The 24,331-nt window shown below is 41.8% G+C and overlaps 1 protein-coding gene across 4 annotated transcripts in view; it reads right to left on the bottom strand.

Annotated features, from left to right (window-relative positions):
- LOC132832251 (catenin delta-2-like) overlaps window positions 1-24,331 on the bottom strand; it is a 488,139-nt gene that overhangs the window by 5,936 nt on the left and 457,872 nt on the right. For all 4 annotated transcript variants that reach the window (XM_060850083.1, XM_060850087.1, XM_060850084.1 and 1 more), the window contains 3 exons: window positions 15,958-16,084; window positions 6,150-6,281; window positions 2,665-2,741 (listed from right to left, as the gene is read on the bottom strand). In XM_060850083.1, coding sequence (XP_060706066.1) covers window positions 2,665-2,741; window positions 6,150-6,281; window positions 15,958-16,084 — 336 coding nt within the window. The remainder of the gene's footprint in view (window positions 1-2,664; window positions 2,742-6,149; window positions 6,282-15,957; window positions 16,085-24,331) is intronic.

Raw genomic sequence — 24,331 nt, 5'->3', positions numbered from 1 at the left:
GCTGAAGATGCAATCAAAAGCTTCAAGGACCTCATAATATTTAATGGTCTCTTCAAACATCACCAGTAGAGCTGCTGATTGTAAATGGGAACACAGCAGATTCCGTCGAGGTTTCTGAGTAGGTCACAAAGTGGTCCTACGTGGATGGAATCAGTGACAGCTGTTTTTTTCCAGTGTGGGGTGAGGTTACGGCATCCCAAAAAGTCTAAGGGCTTGGGCAGAGCTAAGGTTTTTACTATAATTCTGTACACTGTCAGTCAGTAATCATTGGGGTTTGGTATTAATGAATTGGTCTGAATATGGCTTTGGGTGTTTTCTGCTGGGCTGATGTCATTCACTGTCCTGCTGTGATCAGGGTTGGCTGGTATTCCTTGTAGGTGTCTCTCAGAACGTGCCCTGCCTCTGTCACCATGTACTAACATCACAAACAGGTTTGTAAAGTTTCAGACAGATAAGGACTAGACAACCTGTTACCGTTGCAAACTGATGAACATTTATTCACTATTTACACTCCAAGCAGAGGCATGGGAGAGCTATCAGGAGGCGCGGTTAGTAAGTTTGCAGATCAGACCAAATTTGGTGGCATAGTTAACAGTGAAGAACGGTCATCTAAAATTACAAAGGGATCTTGATCAACTGGGCTAACAGGCTGAGGAGTGGCAGATGGAGTTTAATTAGATAAAAATGATAAAACAACAAGGGCAGAGCTTAGACAATTAATTGTACACTCTGAGTAGTGTTGTTGAATCGCGAGACCTAGGAGTTCAAGTATATAATTCTTTGAAAGTCGCAGGTAGATGAGGCGGTTAGGAAGGCGTTTAGCACACTTGCCTTCATTACTCAGACCATTGAGTGTAGGGGTTGAAACATCATGTTGCAGTTCTGCAGGACATTGGTGAGGCCACTTTTGGGGTACTGTACAGTTTTGGTTGCCTTGGTATAGGAAGGATGGGAGGGGATTCATAAAAGATTTATGAGATTTTGCCAGAACTGGAGGGTCTGAGTTATGAGGAAAGGCTGGACAGTCTAGGACTTTTTCACGAGAGTGTTGGAGGTCAAGGGGTGACCTTATAGAGCTTTTATATAATCATGTGTGGCATAGCTAAGATGAATAGCAAATATCTTTTCCTAAGGTTAGGGGAATTCATAACCAGAGGGCATATTTTTAAGGTGAGAGGAGAAAGATTTAAAAGGGACCTGTGGGGCAACTTCTTCACACAGAGAGTGGTTTGTTTGTGGAATGAACCCCCAGAGAATGTGGTAGATGCAGGTACAGTTGCAACATTTAAAAATATTTGGACGTGTAAATGAATCGGAAAAGTTTAGTTGGATTTGGGCAAAATGCAGACAAGTGGGACTAGATTAGTTTTGAAAACTTGGTCGGCACAGACAAGTTGGACCGAACGGCCTGTTTCTGTCCTGTGTGACTCCATGTCTAGAGCCTTCTTCATTGAGGTCCTGGATCCATGAGAGCTGAAGGAAAGGCAAGTAAATGGAGTTGAGGTGAATCAACTGAATATCAGAATATGGTTGAGTGGCTGAATAGTGTACTCCTGTTCCTATTAGCATGACCAGATGGATCAGAATTTCAGTTATCACGTTTTCCTACTAAGACAGTATACAATTCCAGTTTCCTAAGGTTGCCCTGGGCTGCTCTCAAGGGTTCTAAAGAAGTGGCAAAAGCTTACCAAATTTGGTCAGGGAATAGGAATATCATGGGTTTGTGCTCAGGGACAAAGTAGGCAGAGTAGCTCAAATTATATGGATAAATGATTAAATCTTTCTGGCAAAGGGAAATAAAACTGGTTTTAGTAATGCAACACTTCCAGCAGGAGTCAGATTCAATTTGATTTGCATCTTTGAAAGTTGACTAAAGTGATCCGTCTGATTCCTCTGTTCTGGCTGCTGCCTTATGGGAATTGCACAGATTGGAAAATACACACACACACACACACACACACACACACACACACACACACACACACACACACACACACTCACTCTCTCTCTCACGGAAGAACCATTTTCACCACCTACGTTTCTTCTCTGTGCTATGTCCATGCTATTCAAGATAACCAGGTACTGAAAGAGGAAACTCTGCTCCCTATTTATTTTTAACATTGTACTGTTCCTCTGCTACAGTAAATTATAAACCTTTGAGATATATTTGGTAACTTAATCATGTTGGTCATTTTCTGAGCCCAGGCGTGGTGCACAATCCATACTCTAAGGCCAAAGAAAAGTTCCCATTCCACAGGCATATTCAACTTCCTGGAACTTTTCACCACCCAACCCCCACCTTAACCCCTGTATTTAGGAACGGATAAGTGAAATTTTCCCTCTTTTAAATGAGGCCGTGTTACTTTACTGTTTTTTTAAAAAAATGCCCGGTAGCATTTTCTTTTTCTACTGGTTTGTAAATGTCATGGAATTTACATTGAAACACTTGTGTGTGATATCACTGTGGCAGAAAGGTTAATTGGGTTCACTTCTTCCTCAAACAATGCAAGAGGAAAAAGGAGTCAAACTCCACTTGAATGGCAAGTGATGTAGCAATAGTAAGACAGAGAAAAGGTGTTGCGATTCACGGATGGAAAGAAATATGTTGACAGCTGCTGTAGGTCAAACACATCGATCAGATGTTCTGTAAAGTTTGTAACAAACCTGGTTGTGCTTGGTACCTTCAACGGGCGTCGCATAGGAATTTCTGAAGCCTGATCCGGCTACTACAGAAAGCTGGGCTGTTATAATTAAAAAAAGACATAATCAAAATACTTGAAAGTTGATGTCAAGGCTTGTTGAACATTAGGGTGAGCAGTGACTAAATCCTCTTAGGTCAGCACATGCAATTCACCACTTAATATAGCCAAATTATTAGCTTCCTTTGAAACTTTGTTACTCTTGTAATCTTTGGGTCCCTTCAAGCTTGATCAACCTTGGTCTTAACTGAGCTGTAGATCTAGGCCCTTTACCTTGATTTGTCACAAAAATAATTCAGGTCCAAATTGGATGTGGAAGACTCCTTTGGGGAAATTCAAAGACAAAGGACTTATGCCCAAAATGTTGATTCTCCTGCTCCTCGGATGCTGCCTGACTGGCTGTGCTTTTCCAGCACTACTCTCTTAAACAAAGATAATTCAGTGTGGGAATCACAGCACTGACAATTTGCCAGCTTGTGTTTCATGATATGTATCACGTACACATTATCGTTATAGCTAATTGCATTGAAAACAATGGTTCCAATAGTGTTCTCCAAAACACCTGTAATGATGCAGTGACTTTAAGGGGTGTATTTTGTCCTGGTTTCTTTTAAGAGAGAGGTTATGAGCGGTCTGTGATAATGTAAACTGCTTGTGAATGCCTTTGTTTTTTTTAAAAAGTTGGAACAATACAAGTTGCCTGGATGGGTATGGCCAGCTCTCCCAGACCAGGATTTCCAGCTTTTTTAAAATTTTTAGGTTTAGCTCTAAGCAGTTGATGTTGAAGTCTCAACAGGGTCGAAAACAACAGTACATGCCTTGTGGCTGCTATTCTTTTAGTTTTCACTTGATATTTTCTCTCTCTCTCTTTGCTGCTGGGTTGCATGTAAGAAAATCTGATTTCTGAATTTGCCTTTCTGCCAAGGGTTGTATTATGGGAAGTCACAATATTGGAATAGTTCATTAATAATAGTTACTGTATCTATTATTCAGTTAAGTTTTCTAATTTTTTTTTAGATTAGATTACTTACAGTGTGGAAACAGGCCCTTTGGCCCAACAAGTCCACACTGACCCGCCAAAGCGCAACCCACCCATACCTAACACTACGAACAATTTAGCATGGCCAATTCACCTGACCCGCACATCTTTGGGCTGTGGGAGGAAACCGGAGCACCCGGAGGAAACCCACGCAGACACGGGGAGAATGTGCAAACTCCACACAGTCAGTCGCCTGAGGCGGGAACTGAACCCGGGTCTCTGGCGCTGTGAGGCAACAGTGCTAACCACTGTGCCACCGTGCCGCCCACACGGTTAGGCTATTCTAAGTTCTCCTTTCTGTTGTTGTATTTTAGCTACAAGGTTTGAATAAATTGTGTTTTGCTTAACGTCAAGTAGCTTGACCAGTCGAATTGCATCTGGAATACAGAACTATACATTTGCCTTTAAAATAAGAGGAAGTTACGGTCAAGGCTACCTTCTTCAAATATCTTTAGGAGGTCTGGTCTGGTTCATAGCACACCATTTCTAAAAATTCCCTTTCACAGGATGTGGATATCACTGCTAGGCCAGCATTTGTTGCCTGCTCTTGATTGCCATTCAGTAGGTGTGGTGAACCTGGACAGTATTCATTTTGTCAGAACCCACAGGGATAAAGAAAGGCGAGGCCATAGAGAAATTTGAACACAAGGTAAGAGTACATTTTAAAATCAAGATGCTGCTGGACCAGAGGCCAATGTGGGTCAGTAAGCTCAGGAGAAACCGTTGATTAGGACTTGGTGCAAAATAAGATATGAAGTTTATGGAGTGTCTAATTTAAGAGAGCATTGGAATAGCTGACTCTGCAGGTAACAAAGGCATGGACAAGGGTTTCAGCAGCAGATAAAGCTGGACAGCCAAGGACAAAGATCATTGGAATGTGAATGTCTGCTGATTACAGTGTCTACTTGTAACTCAAGCTTGACTTGTTTGTAGTGTTCAGATTTGAACTTTGGACACTACTATTGGCTGAAGATTTATAAATCAACAGGTTATCTTTCTAAGAACTCTATTTTTCTCCAACTCCGCCCGGTGGGACACCCCCCCCTTACCCTATTATTGGCAGCCATTTTGACCGTAAAATCTGGAATTCCCTCCCTCAACCTCTCAGTTTCTTTCTTCTCCTTTAGATTCCTTCAGGGATTCCAACTCCACAGGGCAAATTTAACCGCAGATGATTTTCTTGTCGGCCCTTGCAAACTGCCAGCCAACAAACACTGGCAGTGCTACCCAGAGATAAACATAAATCTTCACCAGGGATCTTCACCTCATTGGCAACTCTGCCTTCAGCTGCGGAGCCCTTAAGTTCTCCAACTCCCTCCCTAAATCTCTCTGCGTCATTCCCCTCCTGAAATTATTGTTTACTATTTAGTTCTTCAAGCAAACTTTCAGTCGGGTGTTTGACAGCTCCTTATGTGGTTCAGTATCAAAACCTGTTTGATTATGCTTATGTGAAGTACATTAGAATGTTCAAGGGTGCTAAACTACATTAAATGCACTATATCAATATAAGATTCTGTTTACCACTCGTCTTTGACATTCCTGAAATATTCATACTTAAAATTCAAATCCACTCAGCTCCTGTCGCCACATACTTTTGACTAAGATTGTGTGATGAACATTGCTATAGAGCGCAGTGACATCAGTAAACATGACAATATTTTCACCGTATTGTTCTGCAGCCATGGAAGAACTCAACAGCAGTTGAATAGCTCAACTTAAAAACCATCTGATCTGTTCAGTCCCTTGCTCAAGTGCTCATTCATAAGTAAACCAGGGTAGTCTGACAAGGAGAAAGTAAGGGCCTGATAACAGGGGTTGAGGGACAGGGTTGCTGTGGAGGGTCAGAATGGATCTGGAGCAAGGGTCAGGAGAGGGCAATGAATTGCACTTTATAAGTGGCCTGGGTTAAAGAGATGGTAGATAAGGAACGAGAACTCCTGGTTCTGATGACTCAACAATAAATCCCACTGTGAAGGAAGATCAATAAACGTCAGCTAAGCATAGGTCATGATTTGTAGATGACAGTGTTGGGCTGGGGTGTACAAAGCTAAAAATCACACAACACCAGGTTGTAGTCCAACAGGTTTAATTGGAAGCACTAGCTTTCAGAGTGCCACTCCTTCACCAGGTGGACAACCACTAGTGCTTCCAATTAAACCTGTTGGACTGTAACCTGGTGTTGTATGATTTTTAGCTAAGCACAGGGTTCAGCTCAACTGTAGTGACATTTTCATAGCCTTATCAGACTAACCTGGTTTACTTATGAATGAGCACTTGAGCAAGGAATTGAACAGATCAGATGGTTTTTAAGTTGAGCTATTCCCAAAAGGTAAGGGAATGAAGTGGACAAGAAAACACTGGAGGATATTTCACTTCAGAATTTTTAAGAAAGATGTGTTTTAGTCACTCACCTGGAAGAGTGTCTTTTCTGGAGATATGCTCTCCTTTACTCCCATGGTAGCCAGAGTTGGTCCCGGTTGTGTCATAGTCAGACTTCCTCTCCTTTAGGTTAATCACCTCTCGGGGAGAGGCTGGGGCACTCGCTGGAAATAAGAGAACAATACACGAATCTCATACATTTCCTGAAGCATCTTCAAACAGACACAGGTCAGTCCCTCATGAAACAGGCAGAGTGTTCCCTTTGTCTCAATGGTAAAAATGCTTGTAGGGGGTGCAAGGCAAAAATTTGGGGCAGAAATTAATCTTAGGGTGGGAGTGCAGAATAGTGAATTGAAAGCTATTCAACCTAACACACCGAAAACAATGGGAGAGAACATCACTGTGCTAGAAACTCAAACAGTGCGCTCACAGCCCTGAAGTGTAACTTGATTCTGCAATGTATTGTCTCAGAATTGGGAACAACATATTCCAATTCATTAAAAGGTAAACACCTTGAGCAAAGATGAACCGAAAAGGCGAAACTGACAATTGTGGTGAAATGTGTAGTGAGGAACACTGTTCTTATAGAGTCAGAGAGTTATACAGCATGGAAACAGACCCTTCAATCCAACCAGTACATGCCAAACATAATCCCAAACTAAACTAGTCCCACCTGTCTGCTCCTGGGCCATATACCTCTAAATCTTTCCTATTCACATATTTACCTCAGTGTCTTTTAAACATTATAACTGTGCCCACATCCATCACTTCTATGAGTAAAATGTGTCTAAGAAGAGGCTGGCTGTTTCTGTTATCACTCATTGTCAGAATCTGAAATCAGTCTCTGCTTGTAAATGAAACTGCTGCTATGGAAAGCAACACCTGTGAAGTTATGATATAACTAGTATTTTATCGCAATTTTCACAACCTCAGGATGTTTCCATGTGGTTTTTTTAGTTAATGAACTCTAAATTGAAATCACCATTTTGATGAAGGTTATGCAGCAGCCATATTGTATAGCAAAGTCCGACAAACAACAGTATGGTGATGACTGTGTAAGATCATGAGAGGCATGAATAGGGTGAATGCATTCAGTCTTTTTTCCCAGGGTTGGGGAATTGAGGACTAGAGGGTATCAGTTTAAGGTTAGATTGAAAAGAATAAAATGACACCTGAAGGGCAACCTTTTTACACAGAGGGTGATACGCATATGGAATGAGCTACCAGCGGAAGTGGTTGAGGCAGGTACTTTAACAACATTTAAAAGGCATTTGGACAAATACATGGATAGGAAAGAATTGCAGGATATGGGCCAAGTGCAGGGAAATGGGGTTAGCATGGATGGACATTTTGTCCGGCCTGGACCAGTCTGGGCCAAAGGGTCTGTCTCTGTGCTTCGGACTCTGTGACTGAGTAATCTGTTTTACTGATGACGGCTGAGGGGGATGTATTGGCTGAGGAACCGGGGTGAATCTCCTTACTTTTAATTGAAGCTGTGCAGTTCATCTGCTTATGTCCACCTGAGAGAGCAGTTGAGGCCTCTAGGAGTGCTGTACTCCCTCAGTACCGCATTGGACTGTCAGCCTAGATGTTGTGTTCCATCTATGGAGTGAGATGGGAAGCCCCCATCTCCTTACTCAGAGGTGACAGTGCTCCCACTAGCCCACCCAGAAAAAGCATCAGCAGCAAGTAATACACCAGAGAAAACGTTCAGCAAGGTAAAGAGCACAAAAGACAACTTCAAACACTGTTTCAGATGGTCAATCACATCTGTTCAGAACCAATTAAAGAGAATTGGAAATCTCAGCAGTAACCGATTAAGTGGGTTAATAAAACGGAAAGGATTAATGGCTGAACACGACTGCTCTTTCTGTCCTGGATCACTTTGAGAATAATTAGCTACAACTATTCAGGACCATCTGAAAATCTTATGTTCAGCCAGAATTTGGTGCCTTGAGAATTTTGTGCAAAAGGAAAATCTATCCTTTAAAGCATTAGAGCTCTGAGCCTTTAGGTTAGATTAGATTCCCTGCAGTATGGAAACAGGCCCTTCGGCCCAACAAGTCCACACTTACCCTCAGAAGAGTAACCCACCCAGACCCATTCCCCTACCTTACATTTATCCCTGACTAATGCACTTAACACTGTGGGCAATTGAGCATGGCCAATTCACCTGAACCTACACATCTTTGGATTGTGGGAGGAAAACAGAGCACCCAGAGGAAATCAATGCAGACATGGGGAGAATGTGCTACCCCCCCCCCCACACACACACACAGACAGTCGCCCGAGGTGGTAATCCTCCCCTGGTCCCTGGCACTATGAGACTGCAGTGCTAACCACTGAGCCACTGTGCCACTTTGTCGTTCCTGTTTGTTGAAAAGCTCAAAAAATTGAATGTGCTTACCAGCTAAGAACTAAAAAAATGCTGCAGAATTTTGTCTTTGTGAAAAAGGTTAACGTTTGGAGAACAAAGTTACCTCTTTTACCGGATACAACCTGCTTGATATTCCAATGGTGCACTCCAGCAAGTCTAGCTGAAAACAGGAGTACAGGTTTCCTCTTTTAACAGTAATAGATATGATTTATCCATTCCCCAGCTACCTGCATTAAAAACCATCAATGGCTTGTTACCTTGGCAAATCTTTGACAGAAAATCTCTTTTTGACAACTGACAATTTTATTGCACAACCGCTGGGACAAGTATTCTGACCTGAGTTCCATCTGGGAGTTTGATAGGAAGCCAAATACATGCCAAGTCAATAAATGTTTTCTATGGCTTTTATTTAGCCATCTACCTACCCAGTGTACAACCCCTAATAAACAGACAAGAACAGTGTTGCCAAGTGTTGCTTCGGAGATTGCCAGGGAACCATGATATTCAACATCCTTCCGCTCTGCAACTAAAGCTGCAATGTAACCTGTAACTCATCCCAGCACAACAACTACTGAAAGTGGGATGTGAGGAAGCTGATTTTAAAATGAACTTGCACAAGTGAATTATTTTTGCAGTTGCATATTTAATCCAAAGGATAGTATGAAGACTTTCCACCAGACAGGTTCACTTGAGTCATTTTTATTTTGAAAATAGAACAATGACATGTGGCCTGAAGGTTGAAATTTGTAGCTGTGAAATGGTTCAAACACTTTAGCCCTTTAAAAAGGAGAATATACCACAAAACAAAATGTGCTGTCTTATTACCTACAAAAATAAAGTAACACTAGGGTGAGAGCGGAAAGATTTAGAAGGGACCTAGGGGCAACATTTTCACTTAGAGGGTGGTGCGTGTATGGAATGAGCTGCCATAGGAAGTGGTCGAGGCTGGTACAGCTGCAATATTGGATGGGTATATGAATAGAAAGGGTTTAGAGGGCATCTGGATGGGTATATGAATAGGAGGGGTTTAGAGGGATATGGGCCAAGCGCTGGAAAATGGGACGAGATTAGGTTAGGATATCCGTTTGGCATGGATGAATTGGACTGAAGGGTTTGTTTCCATTCTGTACATCTCCATGGATCTAAGACTCTAACTTTGTTTTCTGGTGGGCTCTGAGAATGGAGGGGGCCAGTTACTTGAATATCCTAATCGAAAGTGAGTTACATTACACAGTCACAAGGCAATGAATGTACCGCTGTGTTTTTGACGGGCTAAGGGGGAAACAGCCAGTCAGTTATGGCCCAGCACAACAGGTTGATCACAGCAAAACTACCACATCTGAAGGTCTATCTCATACCACATCTGACACCATGAACTTCAGTTCAGTCTTTCAAAAAGTACTGAGTTTTAGATACTATTGCTCGAGTGTCATGTATTTGTATTGACCCAATAATGTAATAATTTTAACATAAAGGTAAAGAATAACTTGTGCAGATTTATGATATTTTAGTATTTATAGTTTTAAAAAAAAAGTAAAATCTGAACACTGAAAATAACGGGCTTTTAAAAAAGAATTGTGCTGTCAAAAGTTCTGGTTACTACAGAATTCTGATTACTACAATGCCATATTACACAAAGTATACTGTATTACTAAACACTGAGTGCCATCAAATGTCAACACTTTTGTTAATGATCTGTACTGAATAAGCTTGAGTACAGTGTTATATGTGGAGTGACAGATAGTCAAGGGTACAAAACAGGAAGGTGGACGGCACTATTAAGGGGTTTAAGTGGTACTGTAGTGTTTATGCCATGATTTATGAATGGCACTCAGACTGTGACTGAAAAATATTTGTGAGTATTAAATTCTTGCTGTTTATCATTTTGTTTGTTCAAAATGATCACTACAGATAACTTAGTGCAAGACTGAAGGAGCATGCCACTACTGGAGGTGCAGTCACAGATTCATAGTCATAGAGATGTACAGCATGGAAATAACCTTTCTCAGGAGAACATGAAACATCTCAGGGCACTAGTCAAAGCAGAGCAGGAGAGTTCTCCATGATATCTCAGCTATACAATCCCTTAACCAATATCACTAAACATCAAATAATATGGTTCTTATTAAACTGGACTCCTATTTGTGGGCCCTTTTGTACGTGTCTCACATGTTACAATAATGATTACACTTCAAGTATTTAAATTAATGTGGAAGGGCTTTGTGAGACCCGCTGTTGTGAAAGGCCGAGCTAACTGCACAGGTTTCTTCCGGGGAAACCAGCTTTGGGTGAACATGGGCAGAACTTGTGTACATGTGGCAGGACTGGATTCAGATTTGCTTGGGGACCACGGTTGGTGCAATTCTGCCCAGCTCCCATTAAAATTTGCTGGAAAGACAGTGGTTTGTTTTGGCACTGTATTTCTCAAAGCCTCTCCTTGCACTGATGCCTTCACCGACCCACACAACAAATGTAAACTTCTCAATAACCTCTGCCTAATTCCACATGGTGAACAGCAGGTGAAAGTGGGAAATGAGATTGTGAAATCCTTATGACCACATTTCTGGTGTGTGGTTCTTCAGACTTCTGGTAGAGTCAAATATGGAGAGTTAAATTTAACTTGACGGCAGAACACTTTTCAATCTATTCCCGTTGTTCTGGCACCTGCAAAACCACTGGTAATAAATATTGGTAAGGTCACATTGTTACAATAAGTAGACATTGCTGGACAATAAAAGACAAAAGGGCATTTACTTTTCCTTCTAACATTGGTCACTGCCTTCACACAGCCATTGAACTGCCTGACTGTCAGCCTTATGTTAAAATCAGACTGTTCCACTCCAATTTGGTACAATGGACTCTTGTGTTTGCAGTCTTGAGTACTCATGGAAGATACATTCACTGTTCTGGAGGTCTGTGTTATGGGGAGACCTGCACTACAGATTTATATCTATTAGCACCTCCAGCTCCCTGGCACTGGTAATTCATTCCAGCTGAGTTCAAGCTCTCTCGGGTAAGATGCTGAAAGGGCTTGAGAAAGTTTGCAGCAATAAATACCAATGCCTTCTAAAGCTGAAGTAAGGTAAGGGGTTTTGTGGAAGGAATAAACCTATTAAATAAAGATAATAAAACTAATCGAAACCTAGAAATACCTTGAAGGTCGTAACAAATCTTTGTGACTGATTGGATTTTACAAGAAACGCTGATAGGAAGACTCACTATTCAAAGCTCTTTTTTTCCCTTTTTTCTCAATGACACATACAATTTCAGGTCAATTTCACAGATTTAATATCAACCAACTAGTGATCTTTTACATGTTCTGGCTCATTTAGAAGTGCAATTGCAACAGATGAGTTACTGCAGTAGAATTTAAATAACATTCTCCGAGATTACTTCTGTTTCAGATCAGTCCAGGGTGCTTGGGCAAGTTTCTGCAAAATTAACTCTGAGAATGCCTTATGTGAAATTTGACACAACTTCAGAAAACGGAAGCGTGGTTATAGCATAATGTTACGCGGAATGAGTTGGGAAATCTGACTAGAGAAGAGGATCTGTTTGTGGTGTGTGTGAGAGGCATGAAATAGCTGAGAAATGCTGATAAGTGAAGCATTCTGCGGAGACTCAACTAATCCGGTTCAATTTCCATTTTCTTATTTAATTAGAGGGTTAAGCACGAGAGATGGCACCTAACATGTTGCTCCCACAAAGGAGATAACCCACTGTATCACTCACCAATCATCTCATTAAGACTGGACACGCAAGTGAAACAAATATCTTACCCTATAACTGGCCTCAGTACTGCCAGCCAGTCTAAAACCAGCAGCTCCTGGGTCTCCAAGTTCAAGCCAATTCCCCAGAATTCCGAGACCAATGGTGAGATGCTAAGTTTTTTTCTTCTTCAGGGCAGGTTCCATGAGGAGTGAGGGTGTTCGAAGGCAAGATCAGGAAGTTGAATTTCAGGGGCTACCCTCTAGATTCCAACCTCACTCACCTTTCCATGGTCAGCCATTTGGGAAACCTGCCACCTTTTTCACCCACTAGGATGGCAGGTGATCATTGAGCTGGCGAGTTAAGTTCTTATGTAGCTACTAATTGATCACTTAAGGGCCTTAATTGTTGATTAGTCAAGGAAGTCTCTTGCCTAGCATGTAATTTTCAGAGATGGAGAGGGAGTTGTGAGTTTTTTTCTGAAGCCAACTTGCCAACTATTTCCCCTCAAAGCTACCCCTGTCTTAACATCCAGGGAAGGGGATAATCATGCCCAGTATACATAGTTACAGACAATTCCATCCAGAAATGCTTTTATGTAGACTGGTTGACCTCCTGACTCTAGTTGTTCTCTGTAATTCCTACATTACAACAATGACTACACTGTTTAAAACCATTGTGAAAATTGGCAGTAGAGTTTTTCACGTTCAGAGATCATGAAAGTTCTTTCAATATTTAACTTTCTATTTCTTTCTTTAGTCTGATTTCAAATATCATTTGGCACTGTGACTCGGGCATGCTGCTTCAACTTGGGAATTGGTTACTTCCTCAGTTTGACAGACATCATTGTGTGCAGAATGAAAAGAAGGTACACTATCCAGTTCACAGAGCCAACGTCCACTTCTGTGAGATGAAGATGGTTCTATAAGAACGCAACATGGTGACATGAGTGTATAGGCATCTATTATGTTCAGACATGATCACACTGGTTTACAGCACGGAACTGTAATTGTATAATGATGCCCATCAGTCTTGCAAGACCCGATGATGCATTCAACTCAATTGCCTGCAAAAAAATCAATTCTATTTTGAAACAAGGTGATGCTCCTCATTCCCTTCTTAATGCCAGTGCAGTGATATGTGGGTCATCTGACACTGATGGATAATAAAATGTACAGACAGAGTAGTCTCTCAGTATAGCTTCTCTGAATAAAATATCCCCCTCCAGCAGGGTTAAAATGACTCCCCACTTTTACTTAAAGATAGCTACTTGACTAAAGCATTTCAATATTTAAATATTTTGGAAAGCCGCATCCTTTCATTTGATCAAAAGCAGAATCACAAAACAAAGTCAGAGGATCTAATTCATTAATGTTTTCCTTCAGATGTTATCAGCTATTCGGAAAGTGTTGAGTGTTATTCTAGAATGATCACATATGTATATCCTGGTGCACAAACGAATGACCACACAGGTTGTGGAGCACCAGGATATGATCCCATGGTATAGATTTTGGACCGTAAGAGAATTATCCTGCAGCTGGTTATGAGGTACAGAGATAAAGTCCCACAGATACTCCTGGGTGATCCCAGAGATAGGTCAGCATAATGACACCAGAATAGGCCTTAGGACACAGACATAAGATCCTCAAGGTGTCTATGGCGGTACATGAGTAGGACCTTAAAGGTAAAGTTCTGTCATATAGGGATGTGCTTCCCACACTTGGTAATTGGGTTTGATTCTGTGGGTCACTACTGAGCTCGAGGTGCATAACTTCTCATGTGTAGGTACTGAGATATAGTGGTTTGATGACAGAAGTAAGCACTTGGGTATGGAAGTATTATCCACAGTTTGATCCTAGAGCACAGGGGTATGATTCCAATAGTAAGAGACGTTTGAGAGTGGTGACAGCAGTTGCTAGGCCGAAGGGGGTCTTAAATGATCCTGGTTCTGGACCCTGATGACTGAAAACTTTGGCACTTCTGGTTGAATATAGAGACCAGGGCACAACCAAGGTCCCAGTCACAACACTTATGGGTGTGAGCTGACTCAGGAGTAGAGGGTGGCTGTGGGGAGGCTTTGAGAGATTTCATGAATAAGGACATCTGGCATTGGCAACTGCTAACACAGGAGGCAAGACTATGATCTGTGAGGTAGAAGTGGTGGTGGTGGGAGGAGGTGGGCAGGGGTTGTTAGTGTTGTGAACAAGCTGCTGGGACTTTAGTTGCTGTGGGTGCATATAGCACTGCATTTGGTCCTCCGGTGAACCGATGGCCTGGGTATGTGTCTGTGTGTGTGTGTGTGTGTGTGCGCGTTCATGTTCATTTTGTGCTGAATGAAGACCCTTTCCTCAGACTTGCAACTTCCCTTCCCATTACCTGCCCAATCTCCTCACTTGGTCCTGTCAGACTGTACCTTTGCTCAGGCTCTGTCACAGGACACTGTTCTCGGCGACTGATGTAGCAGTGTTGAGATTTGCTGAGGGTACAGGGGTGAGGGATATAGCTGGCACTGTAGAGAGATGGGGGTTTGTGGGCAAAAACAGGGACAGTGGGATGAAATGTCTGAGGGGGTGGGGGCAATGGTTAGAGAGTTGGGGAGATGATTGACGGTTTGGCAGACAAGGTGGGTGAGGAGTGGGAACCAAGGGAATGATAACATCATTCCTGATGAAGGGCTCCGGCCCGAAACGTCGATTTTCCTGCTCCTCGGATGCTGCCTGACCTGCTGTGCTTTTCAAACAACACACTCTCAACCAAGAGGTGATACTCCAGTGTACATTGCAACCCATAGAGTAAAATAGCAAAAGAGTTATGGTGACCTTTAATAACAGACTGCATGCACCTCAGACTTGGAGGTTGAATCCAATTTGGGGCAACATACTTTAAAAGGAATTTCAAGACTTTGGAGAATGTGCAAGGGGTTTATTAGGATAGATCCAAGCTCTAGTTATATGAAAAGGCAATAGAATCTAGGATTGTCCTCCTCAGAACACGGACTGTCGAATAGAGATTTAATACAGGCATTGAAAATCATGAGTGGCTTTGACAGAGTAGATTGGGATAAAATTGTTTCCAAGAGAGGCCAGTCATTAACTAGAGGCACAGATTTGTGATAATTGGCAAAAAAAAGCCAGAGATGAGGGAAGTTTTTTTCACACAGAATGTTTTTTTTAGATTAGATTACTTACAGTGTGGAAACAGGCCCTTCGGCCCAACAAGTCCACACCGACCCGCCGAAGCGCAACCCACCCATACCCCTTACCTAACACTACGGGCAATTTAGCATGGCCAATTCACCTGACCCGCACATCTTTGGACTGTGGGAGGAAACCGGAGCACCTGGAGGAAACCCATGCAAACAAACGGAGAACGTGCAAACTCCACACAGTCAGTCACCTGAGTCGGGAAATGAACCCGGGTCTCAGGCGCTGTGAGGCAGCAGTGCTAACCACTGTGCTACTGTGCTGCCCATGTTAGGATCCAAAATGAAATGCTTGGAAGGGCGGTGGAAGCAGATTCACTGGTAACTTTAAATTGAGATCTGTACATAAAGGGAAAAGATGAAAACACTAAGGGGAGGGGCACTAGTGGATAGATCTTTCAAAGCGACCTTTGGTTTGTGAGTCAAATAATCTTCCAAGTTGTATCATTCTATGATAAGCAATTAGCCATTTTAAGTGTCAACTTTTGAAAATGTTGATGATTGTATGTCAGAGCGCTCAGCAGCCAGATAACCAAATCACAGTGAGGCTTACCCGAACGATTATTGGGGGACATCCTGACTGGTGATATGGAGGGAGTACGTGAGGAGGAGTAGGGCCTCTGTCTGTCCCGTTCTATTGTGGAAGCTGAGGCCACAAAGTGATATTGAGACCATCCGTCCTGCAAAATAAAACAATATCAGTGCATTAAATATTATTAGTATGATAGTATAAATGTAGGTAGGGGCAAAGGGTACCCCACGAGCATTCCCAGAAGGTAAGAGGTTATCCATTAATACAACCAAATAAGATAAAAAGAAAACTGTTTAAAAATGGGGGAATGCCAGCCAGCATGAAGATTTCAAAATCACACGTGATCATCCAAACATCAAATCTAGCTTCAGTTTTATTATTCAACCTCACAACATGGGAAACCCATTTCAATCGCAGCAGATATGGGTGGCAAAATCATCATGTTAAATGAGTGCCATTTTGGGTGGAATTGTGAAGTCATATTGATTACTAAATGAAGGACTGAAGAAATATGAAAGGAGCAAGTAATCATCATGAGAAGATTTAACGAGCATAAGAACCAGGACTAGGAGTAAGCTGTTCGGCCCCTCGGACCTGCTGTGTCGTTCACTATGATCATGACTGATCTGATGCTCATTGCTTCCACCTTCCTGCCCTTATAAGGTCCTAATGCTCAGAGGTGCTCACACAAAAAGATAATGAGAGAAATGCTAAATCTTTTTCAACATGCAAGAAACAACAGTCAGTAAGAATGGTATAGCTTCCAGGCAGAGATCAGATCAAGAACTCAAAGCAATATTTTGATTTGATTTGACTTAATTTGATTTATTAGCATGATATGTACCGAGGCACAGTGGAAAGTGTTGTCTTATGTGCTTTACAGGCAGATCATATTGCAAACGTTCATCAGGGTAACAGAACAGAGTGCAGGATACAATATTACAGCTGCTGAGAAAGTGCGGTGAGATATCAACATTAACATTAAAGTCCATTCAAAAATCTGATGACAGCAGGGATGAAGCTGGTCTTTAATCTGTTTATAAATATCAACTATCTGGGAGTTATTACAAGACAGAAAGCTAATTAAAGGGTTCAAACAAGTTTCTCAAACAATGCTGGTGATCAGAGAATGATTACAAAGCACTATTGTAATGGTTCAGGTGAATATCTCAATCATGACATCAAAATATTTATAGCAATCACTTGAAGACTGTGAGGAGCTGATTCTTGATATTATCCCTGAGTAACTGTAAAAGGTATCCCTCCTGGTTTTGGACTCCCCCAACAGAGGAAATAGTTTCTCTCAGCTGCTTTACCGATCCCTTTAATCATCTTATATACATCACTCGGCTCATTCCTTAATCTGCTCTAGTCAAGGAAATACAAACCCAGTCCATGTCACAACCTGAGCTGGGGCAGGAGGGCTAAGACAGCTGATGAATTTGCAACTCCTCCTCTTCAACAAGTAGCCAAGATTTCTAAATTAGTGTGTTCCACTTATTATAGAACACTTGAGACAAAGTTACAAATCTACATTTGGGTCAGCATGATTATAAGAATTTAGTGGACCGTCAGTGGTCTGGGATTAGGATGGAGTTGAAAGTCATCGGTTTTCTGTTCAGTACCACCATACCGTTCTTGTATGGTTCAGTGTCAAAAGATAACTTAAAACTGTACAGGACAAACACCAGCATTAATGAAACTCAAGTTCTGTTGCTCTTAACACTGTAAGCTTATTGAATCCACTTGATCCTGGCTAAAACCTTAGAACACCATCCTAATTCATCAGTTACATGAGGTTAAATTAACTTTGTATTTAATATCAGTGAGGTCAGATTTTCCACCTTCCTGATCTTTTCCTTTGCCTCTCTGAGTGGTGTTTGCAATTTCCTGAGACAATCTGACATTCAATTTATCAATCACAACCGAGTCACATGCCTTTCCAAATAGACAGACTTGTGCCAAAATGGTAGCTTCTTTATTTCTCCATACGGTGTTACAAAAAGGTCAACCATCAATTTACGTGAAATCAGAAGGGCACACAACAAGCCAGCTAGTCTCTAAAGGTAAAAAGCTAATATCCTACTGAAACTTTACTGGCAATTGGTTCTGATAAATGTTGATTTTTCTTTACCAAATGCCAACTGAGAGCTTTTATGTTCTATTTTGGATCTTCCCCATTTACTTCTACATTCTAAATTTTATGTTGTACCTTAATACTTCACCTGTTAACCACAGTTCTCACCTTTTGAGTCAGAAATGTCAGAGATGGGGAGGAGCAGGAGGGGAAAGAGGTACTGGGAGTATGATGAGGGCAAAGTCATAATTGGGAAGGCAGGGGACAGAAGGCTAATGTACAGGGTTTAGTGCTGCGAGCATGAGGTCTGTGATCAAAAGATTTGGGGGAAGGACCTCTGGGGCTGGAGTTCTGTGCTGAAGTAAAGAATCTGCAGTTTATGACTGAAATTTCACAGAATACTTCCTTGAGCAGTCTGTGCGGAGGACATCAGCTCTTTTGGCCCAGGAGATTTAAAGAGCCATGTAGCCTAGGGAAACAGAGCCTCTGTTCACCACATAGCCTGGGGAAACAGAGCCTCTGTTCACCATGTAGCCTGGGGAAAGATAGTCTTTGTTCACCATGTAGCCTGGGGAAAGATAGTCTCTGTTCACCATGTAGCCTAGGGAAACAGAGCCTCTGTTCACCATGTAGCCTGGGGAAAGATAATCTCTGTTCACCATGTAGCCTGGGGAAAGATAATCTCTGTTCACCATGTAGCCTAGGGAAACAGAGCCTCTGTTCACAATGTAGCCTGGGGAAAGATAGTCTCTGTTCACCATGTAGCCTGGGGAAACATAGCCTCTGTTCACCATGTAGCCTGGGGAAACACAGGCTCTGTTCAGTTACTGGGATTACAGCTGGTCCTTGCCTTCACTTGCTATTAAATTTAGGCCATGGTGTCAATTGATTCCTTCAGACCACGACATTACCAACTTTGATGTATTAATTAGTCCCTCACTCATCTTTAGCAGGAGCCTTGACGTGGCCTAAATTTGACTTTAAATTTAAAAAGGCACGAATGGGGGTTCAACTGCTATTCTAAGACCATTTTTGGTCGGTCAAAATCAAGGCCAACGTCTTGGTGTTTTAGTAGAAAGTACATTGTAGGAAAGAAAGTTATCTGCCATTGATTGCTACAGTCGGATGAAAAGGCTTCAAGAGACTTGAATTGAAACAAGCTGCATTGCTATTCCCATGAAAAATAACACTTCCCAAAACATTGATGTCAACCACCTAGAAGGACAAGGAGAGAAGATACATGTTGTAGATTGGTCTGAAGGGTTAATGCAGAGAAGTGCCATAAGCTACATTCACTACAATGATCCCATGTAAAAGTGTGGACAGAACAGAATCTGAAAGGACTGAGACTAACATCAGATCCACCTCAAGGTTTCTGTAGCAGTGTCTATCACATCATTGTAGTCTGCAAATGGTTGTAAGTGTGCAGTAAACTATGTTTTATGAACTACAAGATACGCTGTAAATGTGCCAACAATCTAGTTTTCCTCAATCATACCAGACCGTGTAGTTTCCTTAAACAGGATAGTAGCAGCAACGTTTACATGTGCAGCAGCTCATGCAGATAGTAAGCCAACGTGCCCACGTGTAACCACCATCACCTCCATGCTCGGCACAAAGTCACTTCCCATTCATACTTGCTTATGTGCTACTATTCTTTCACTGTCGCTGGATCAAAGTGCTGGAAACCAACATAACAATACATGTGGGAGCATCATCACAGTAAGGACTGCAGCAGTTCAAGAAAGCTGCTTACCATAACTTTTCAATGGCAACTAAGAACAGTCAATAAGTACCATAATGTCCATATTGAGGAGCAGGAGAATCCTGGTGAAGGGCTTATCCCCGAAACGTCAATTCTTTCTGCTCCTCAGATGCTGCCTGACCTGCTGTGCTTTTCCAACACCACACTCTCGACTCGGATCTCCAACATCTGCAGTCCTCATTTTCTCCTCCTCCATAATGTTCGTATCCCAAGAATGAGAGAAGGAAACACTGACTGACAACTAGCTGTGTAGATATCAGTCTAGTGTATCAGCATGCTTCATGCTATACCTACTGTGATGGTTCTGTTGGTTTGTATGGGACATTTCCTTGATTTATTTAGTTCCACTTCAATTTTTATGATTAAAACCAGGTGTCTGAGGTTTCAATAGATTTCATGAGGGGAGAGGATTCTGATATTTTGACATCCAATGGACAAACAGTTGTGTAGATAGAAACTGCCCATTCTGAACTTTCTCCTAGACTGGCAGTCCTGCAGAACCCATTGAGATTGAATGTTGGTAGACTAAAACTTAGGTTTAAGTAAAGGCATAGACATCAGTACATCTTTATTATTATTAATTTGAAAATTAATTTTTGTCAGCAGTTTTAGCATAGAGCTTCTGTCAATTCAGAGAATTTATTACACAGTGACAATTTTGAGATTAATAAGACTGACTTGTTTTGGGACTTTGTCTTGAAATTTAAGGTCAATGGAAAGGTGTCAGGTGACCTGTTCTGCAGTCTGACAGTAAGCCTGGATGGTTTGATTGTTTGAGATCAAAGGAGGGTTTACATTGTTTTCCTGTGAAGTAGGTGCTTGAGGCAATGGAATCAGCATGTATCTGAACAGTGGAAATGTAGACTCCCAAAACAGTGTTCAGAACATTGGGTGTTAAATAATTGTGCTTTAAAATTCGTTCAAGATGAAAGAGTTGGGCTCTTAAGGATAGTAAATTAGCATGGCTACCCAGATTTAAGATCTAGTGTGATTCACATTGTCAGGGAGAAGGATACAAAGGAAGCCATCATAAAGATCGGATCTCACGCTTTCCTAGAGTATTACAAGGTACCATAGACAGTGTTACGAGTGTGACTGGACCTGGGATAAGGGGAAGCAACGAGAGGCCAAACCGAGCTTTTATGTTGCACCTTGAAAAAAAATATGTGGGAGCACATACCTTAATTGAAAAGATAAAGTTGATGGGGAATTAAAACAAAGTTGGAAGAGTCATCCAGCTTGGGCAACAGGAAGTACCTCTGGTTCAGGAAAATCTCATTGTGAAAGACAGTTTGAGGGAAGAAAAGAACATAAACAAACCTTTGGGAGCTAAGAACCACTTTGGGAAAATTCTAGAACAGTGAATCCTACTGCAAGCATAGTGTAATATAACCCGTGAAGTGTATTTCTTGGTTGAGCAAAAAATAAGGGGTAGCATTTCACTTTGCAGCTTAAAACATAAATTGCCTGTAAAATAGTGTTGAATTAATAATGTTTTAGTTACTTGTTAAACCAAATGTCTAAAATTGCCGCAAATAGCTGGCAATTCAAATGGATGGCATGGTGGCTCAGTACTTAGCAGGGCTGCCTCAGAATGCCAGGGACCGAGGTTTGATTCCAGCCTCAGATGACTGTCTGTGTGGAATTTTTACATTCTCCCTGTGTCTGGGTAGGTTTCCTCTGGGTTCTCCAGCTTCCTCCCATAATCCAAAGATGCGTCGGTTAGGTGAATTGGCCATGCTAACTTGCCCATAGTTTCTAGAGAGGGATATGCAGGCCAGCTGGATTAGAGTTGAGATTGTGGTGCTGGAAAAGCACAGCATGTCAGGCAGCATCCAAGGAACAGGAGAATAGACGTCTTGGGCAAAAGCCCTTCATCAGAAATCAGCCCTTCATCATTAGGCTAGGTGGATTACCCATGGGAAGTGTATGGTTACCAATATAGGGTAGCGGGGGGGGGGGGGGGGTGGGTGGGTGGGTCTGGGCAGGGATGCTCTTTGGAGGGTTGGTGTAGACTTGATGGGTCAAATGGCTCGCTTCCACACTGTACGGATTCAATGATGAATTCAAATTTGTCCTTCAAAGTTATCTGAATCAATGGGAATTCTAACAATTCTAAAAGAGTTTGTATTTGAACTCCAATATCTGCCATCAGTGGTAGAGCTCTCAGCACTGAGGCAGTAGGTCATAGGGTGAAGTTCCACTCCTGGCAATTGAACACCAATCTAGGTTGACATTCCATTAGTACTGAGGAACTGCCACACTTTTGGATGAAGCATTAAACCAAACACCCATCTCCTCTTTTAGGTGGATGTGAGGCATCCCATGAAAGGGAATTATCCGATATTTATTCTTCAATGAACATAACTAAAACAAATTACCTGGCAATTATCAGACTCTTTGTTCTGCACTATTTGACACTGCATTTCCTACATTACTGCAATTCAAGGCACTTAACATCCTCTGAGATGTCCTGAGGTGCTGAAAGATATTATGCAAATACAAGTCATTTATTTCTTTACTTGTACAGTGCCACATTTGGAAGGCTGCTTTGACTTTAGGAGATAGTCTAAAATGGGCAATGCTTCAATAAATTCAATACATTGTACAATGACTGACTGAAATGATGCCAGCTCTATTATACAATAGCAGTCACAATTATCTCCATTTAATGCTGACATTCATTGTCCTGTCTGTAGGGTGTCAGTGCTCATTCCTTACAGGCCTTTGGTACTGAGCATCACAGAAATATTTGAGGAGCCTGAAGGAATTAAAATTTCACTTATGAAGTATTGTCACGTGTAGACTCCTGGTTTTGAAGAGAATGATTACAAGAAAGGGAACGGACTATACCAATTGTTTGAGTATGTTTACTGCATTCCACTAAACTAGAATTCACAGGGAATCATTACCACTTAGCATTAAGACAAGCCATGGGCTCTTCAAAGCAAACAAAACTTACTTGACCATTTATTTCACAAGTTAATTTTATTTTCTAGATCTCATTGTCCTGTTAAGTTACAACCTGAATTGCTCAGTTTTACCTGCAGGTGGCAGAAAGGATCTTTACAGCTCAACTTTTAAAATACTAGATTTTTAGGTTAGATTCCCTACATTGTGGAAACAGGCTCCTCAGCCCAACCAGTCCATATCGACCCTCCAAACAGTAACCCACCAAGACCCATTTTCCTCTGACTAATTGACGTAACACTATGGGGCAATTTAGCATGGTCAGTTCACCTTATCTGCATATCTTTGGACTGTGGGAGGAAACCCATGAGACAATATGCAAATTCCATACAGACAGCTACCCAAAGCTGGAATCAAACCTGGGACCCTGATGCTGTGAGGCAGCAGTGCTAACCACTGAGCCAATATGCTTGATAGGACTGTATGTGTTATTGCATAGCACACATAACAATACCTTGCTGGACACTGGACACCAATTGTTCAAGATACATATTGTAGTGAATATTGTGATCATTTAAAAAGTAATCCAGTAAAAATAATTGGAAGGACAACAACTGGGAAGTTCTATCCAAAGTAAACATGGCTCATTTCCCTGTTCTTTCCCCTCCTTGACCTAAGGTTATAGCAGTAAAATTGTGTCTCTTTCATTTTCTTCATATTTGTTTGATCGTTATGAATAGAATTAGAACTGGGGGATAATGGCAGACAGGTCATGTAACAAGACCACCAGGAATACATCCAACCAGAGACAGCAATGCCTGATGCTACATGTGTTGTATCATAGAATCCCTACAGTGTGGAAGCAGATCATTCAGCCCATTGAGTCCACACCGACCTCCCACCCACAAAGAGCATCCAAAACAGACACACCCCCTACCCTTTACTCTGCATTTCTTATGATCAATCCACCTAGTCTGCATGTCTCTGTGCACTATGGGTAATTTACCTAACCTGCAGATCTTTGGACTGTGGGAGGAAATGGAGCACTCAGAGGAAACCCACACAGACACGGGAAGAATGTGCAAACTCTACACAGATGGTCACCCGAGGCTGGAATCAAACCCGGGTCCCTGGCGCTGTGAGGCAGCAGTGCGAACTACTGAGTCACTCTGACAGCCTCCTATTGGCAACTGGTAATATTGGGTGTCAGTCAGTAGTCGCGTCCGTCAAAATGAAAACCAGATCTGGTTACTGGATTTGGTATAGCGCAGTACTCTGTTGCAACCATCTCCCTTTCTTTGATTGGATCAGACAGCCTATTTGATTTATAGTGGCAGAGAATAACTACCAGTGACTTTTCATGAGAAGAGTTCTTACCTTGAACCAGATAAATTTTGTCACTTAGTCAACAAGCATGTACAAGTTACATCAGTAAATTATGCAGTGTTACTAAAACCATGAGGTGGTAGGTTCTTACTTGAGATTCTCAGCTGTTCTGCCTCTCTCTACCCAAGACCTACGACATGTTCAGCTTAATTTAGACTCCAACATTAACTCTCCATTAAGGATTACCTTAGGATCATAGAGATCTTCAGCACAGAAAAAAGCCCTTTGGCCCCTCAAATTCACATTTTACTTTATCT

Source organism: Hemiscyllium ocellatum, chromosome 34 (genome assembly GCF_020745735.1).
Source record: "Hemiscyllium ocellatum isolate sHemOce1 chromosome 34, sHemOce1.pat.X.cur, whole genome shotgun sequence".
Taxonomy (NCBI): domain Eukaryota; kingdom Metazoa; phylum Chordata; class Chondrichthyes; order Orectolobiformes; family Hemiscylliidae; genus Hemiscyllium; species Hemiscyllium ocellatum.
Note: the sequence above shows the minus strand (reverse complement) of the source record. Positions and strands in the feature narration are given on the sequence as shown.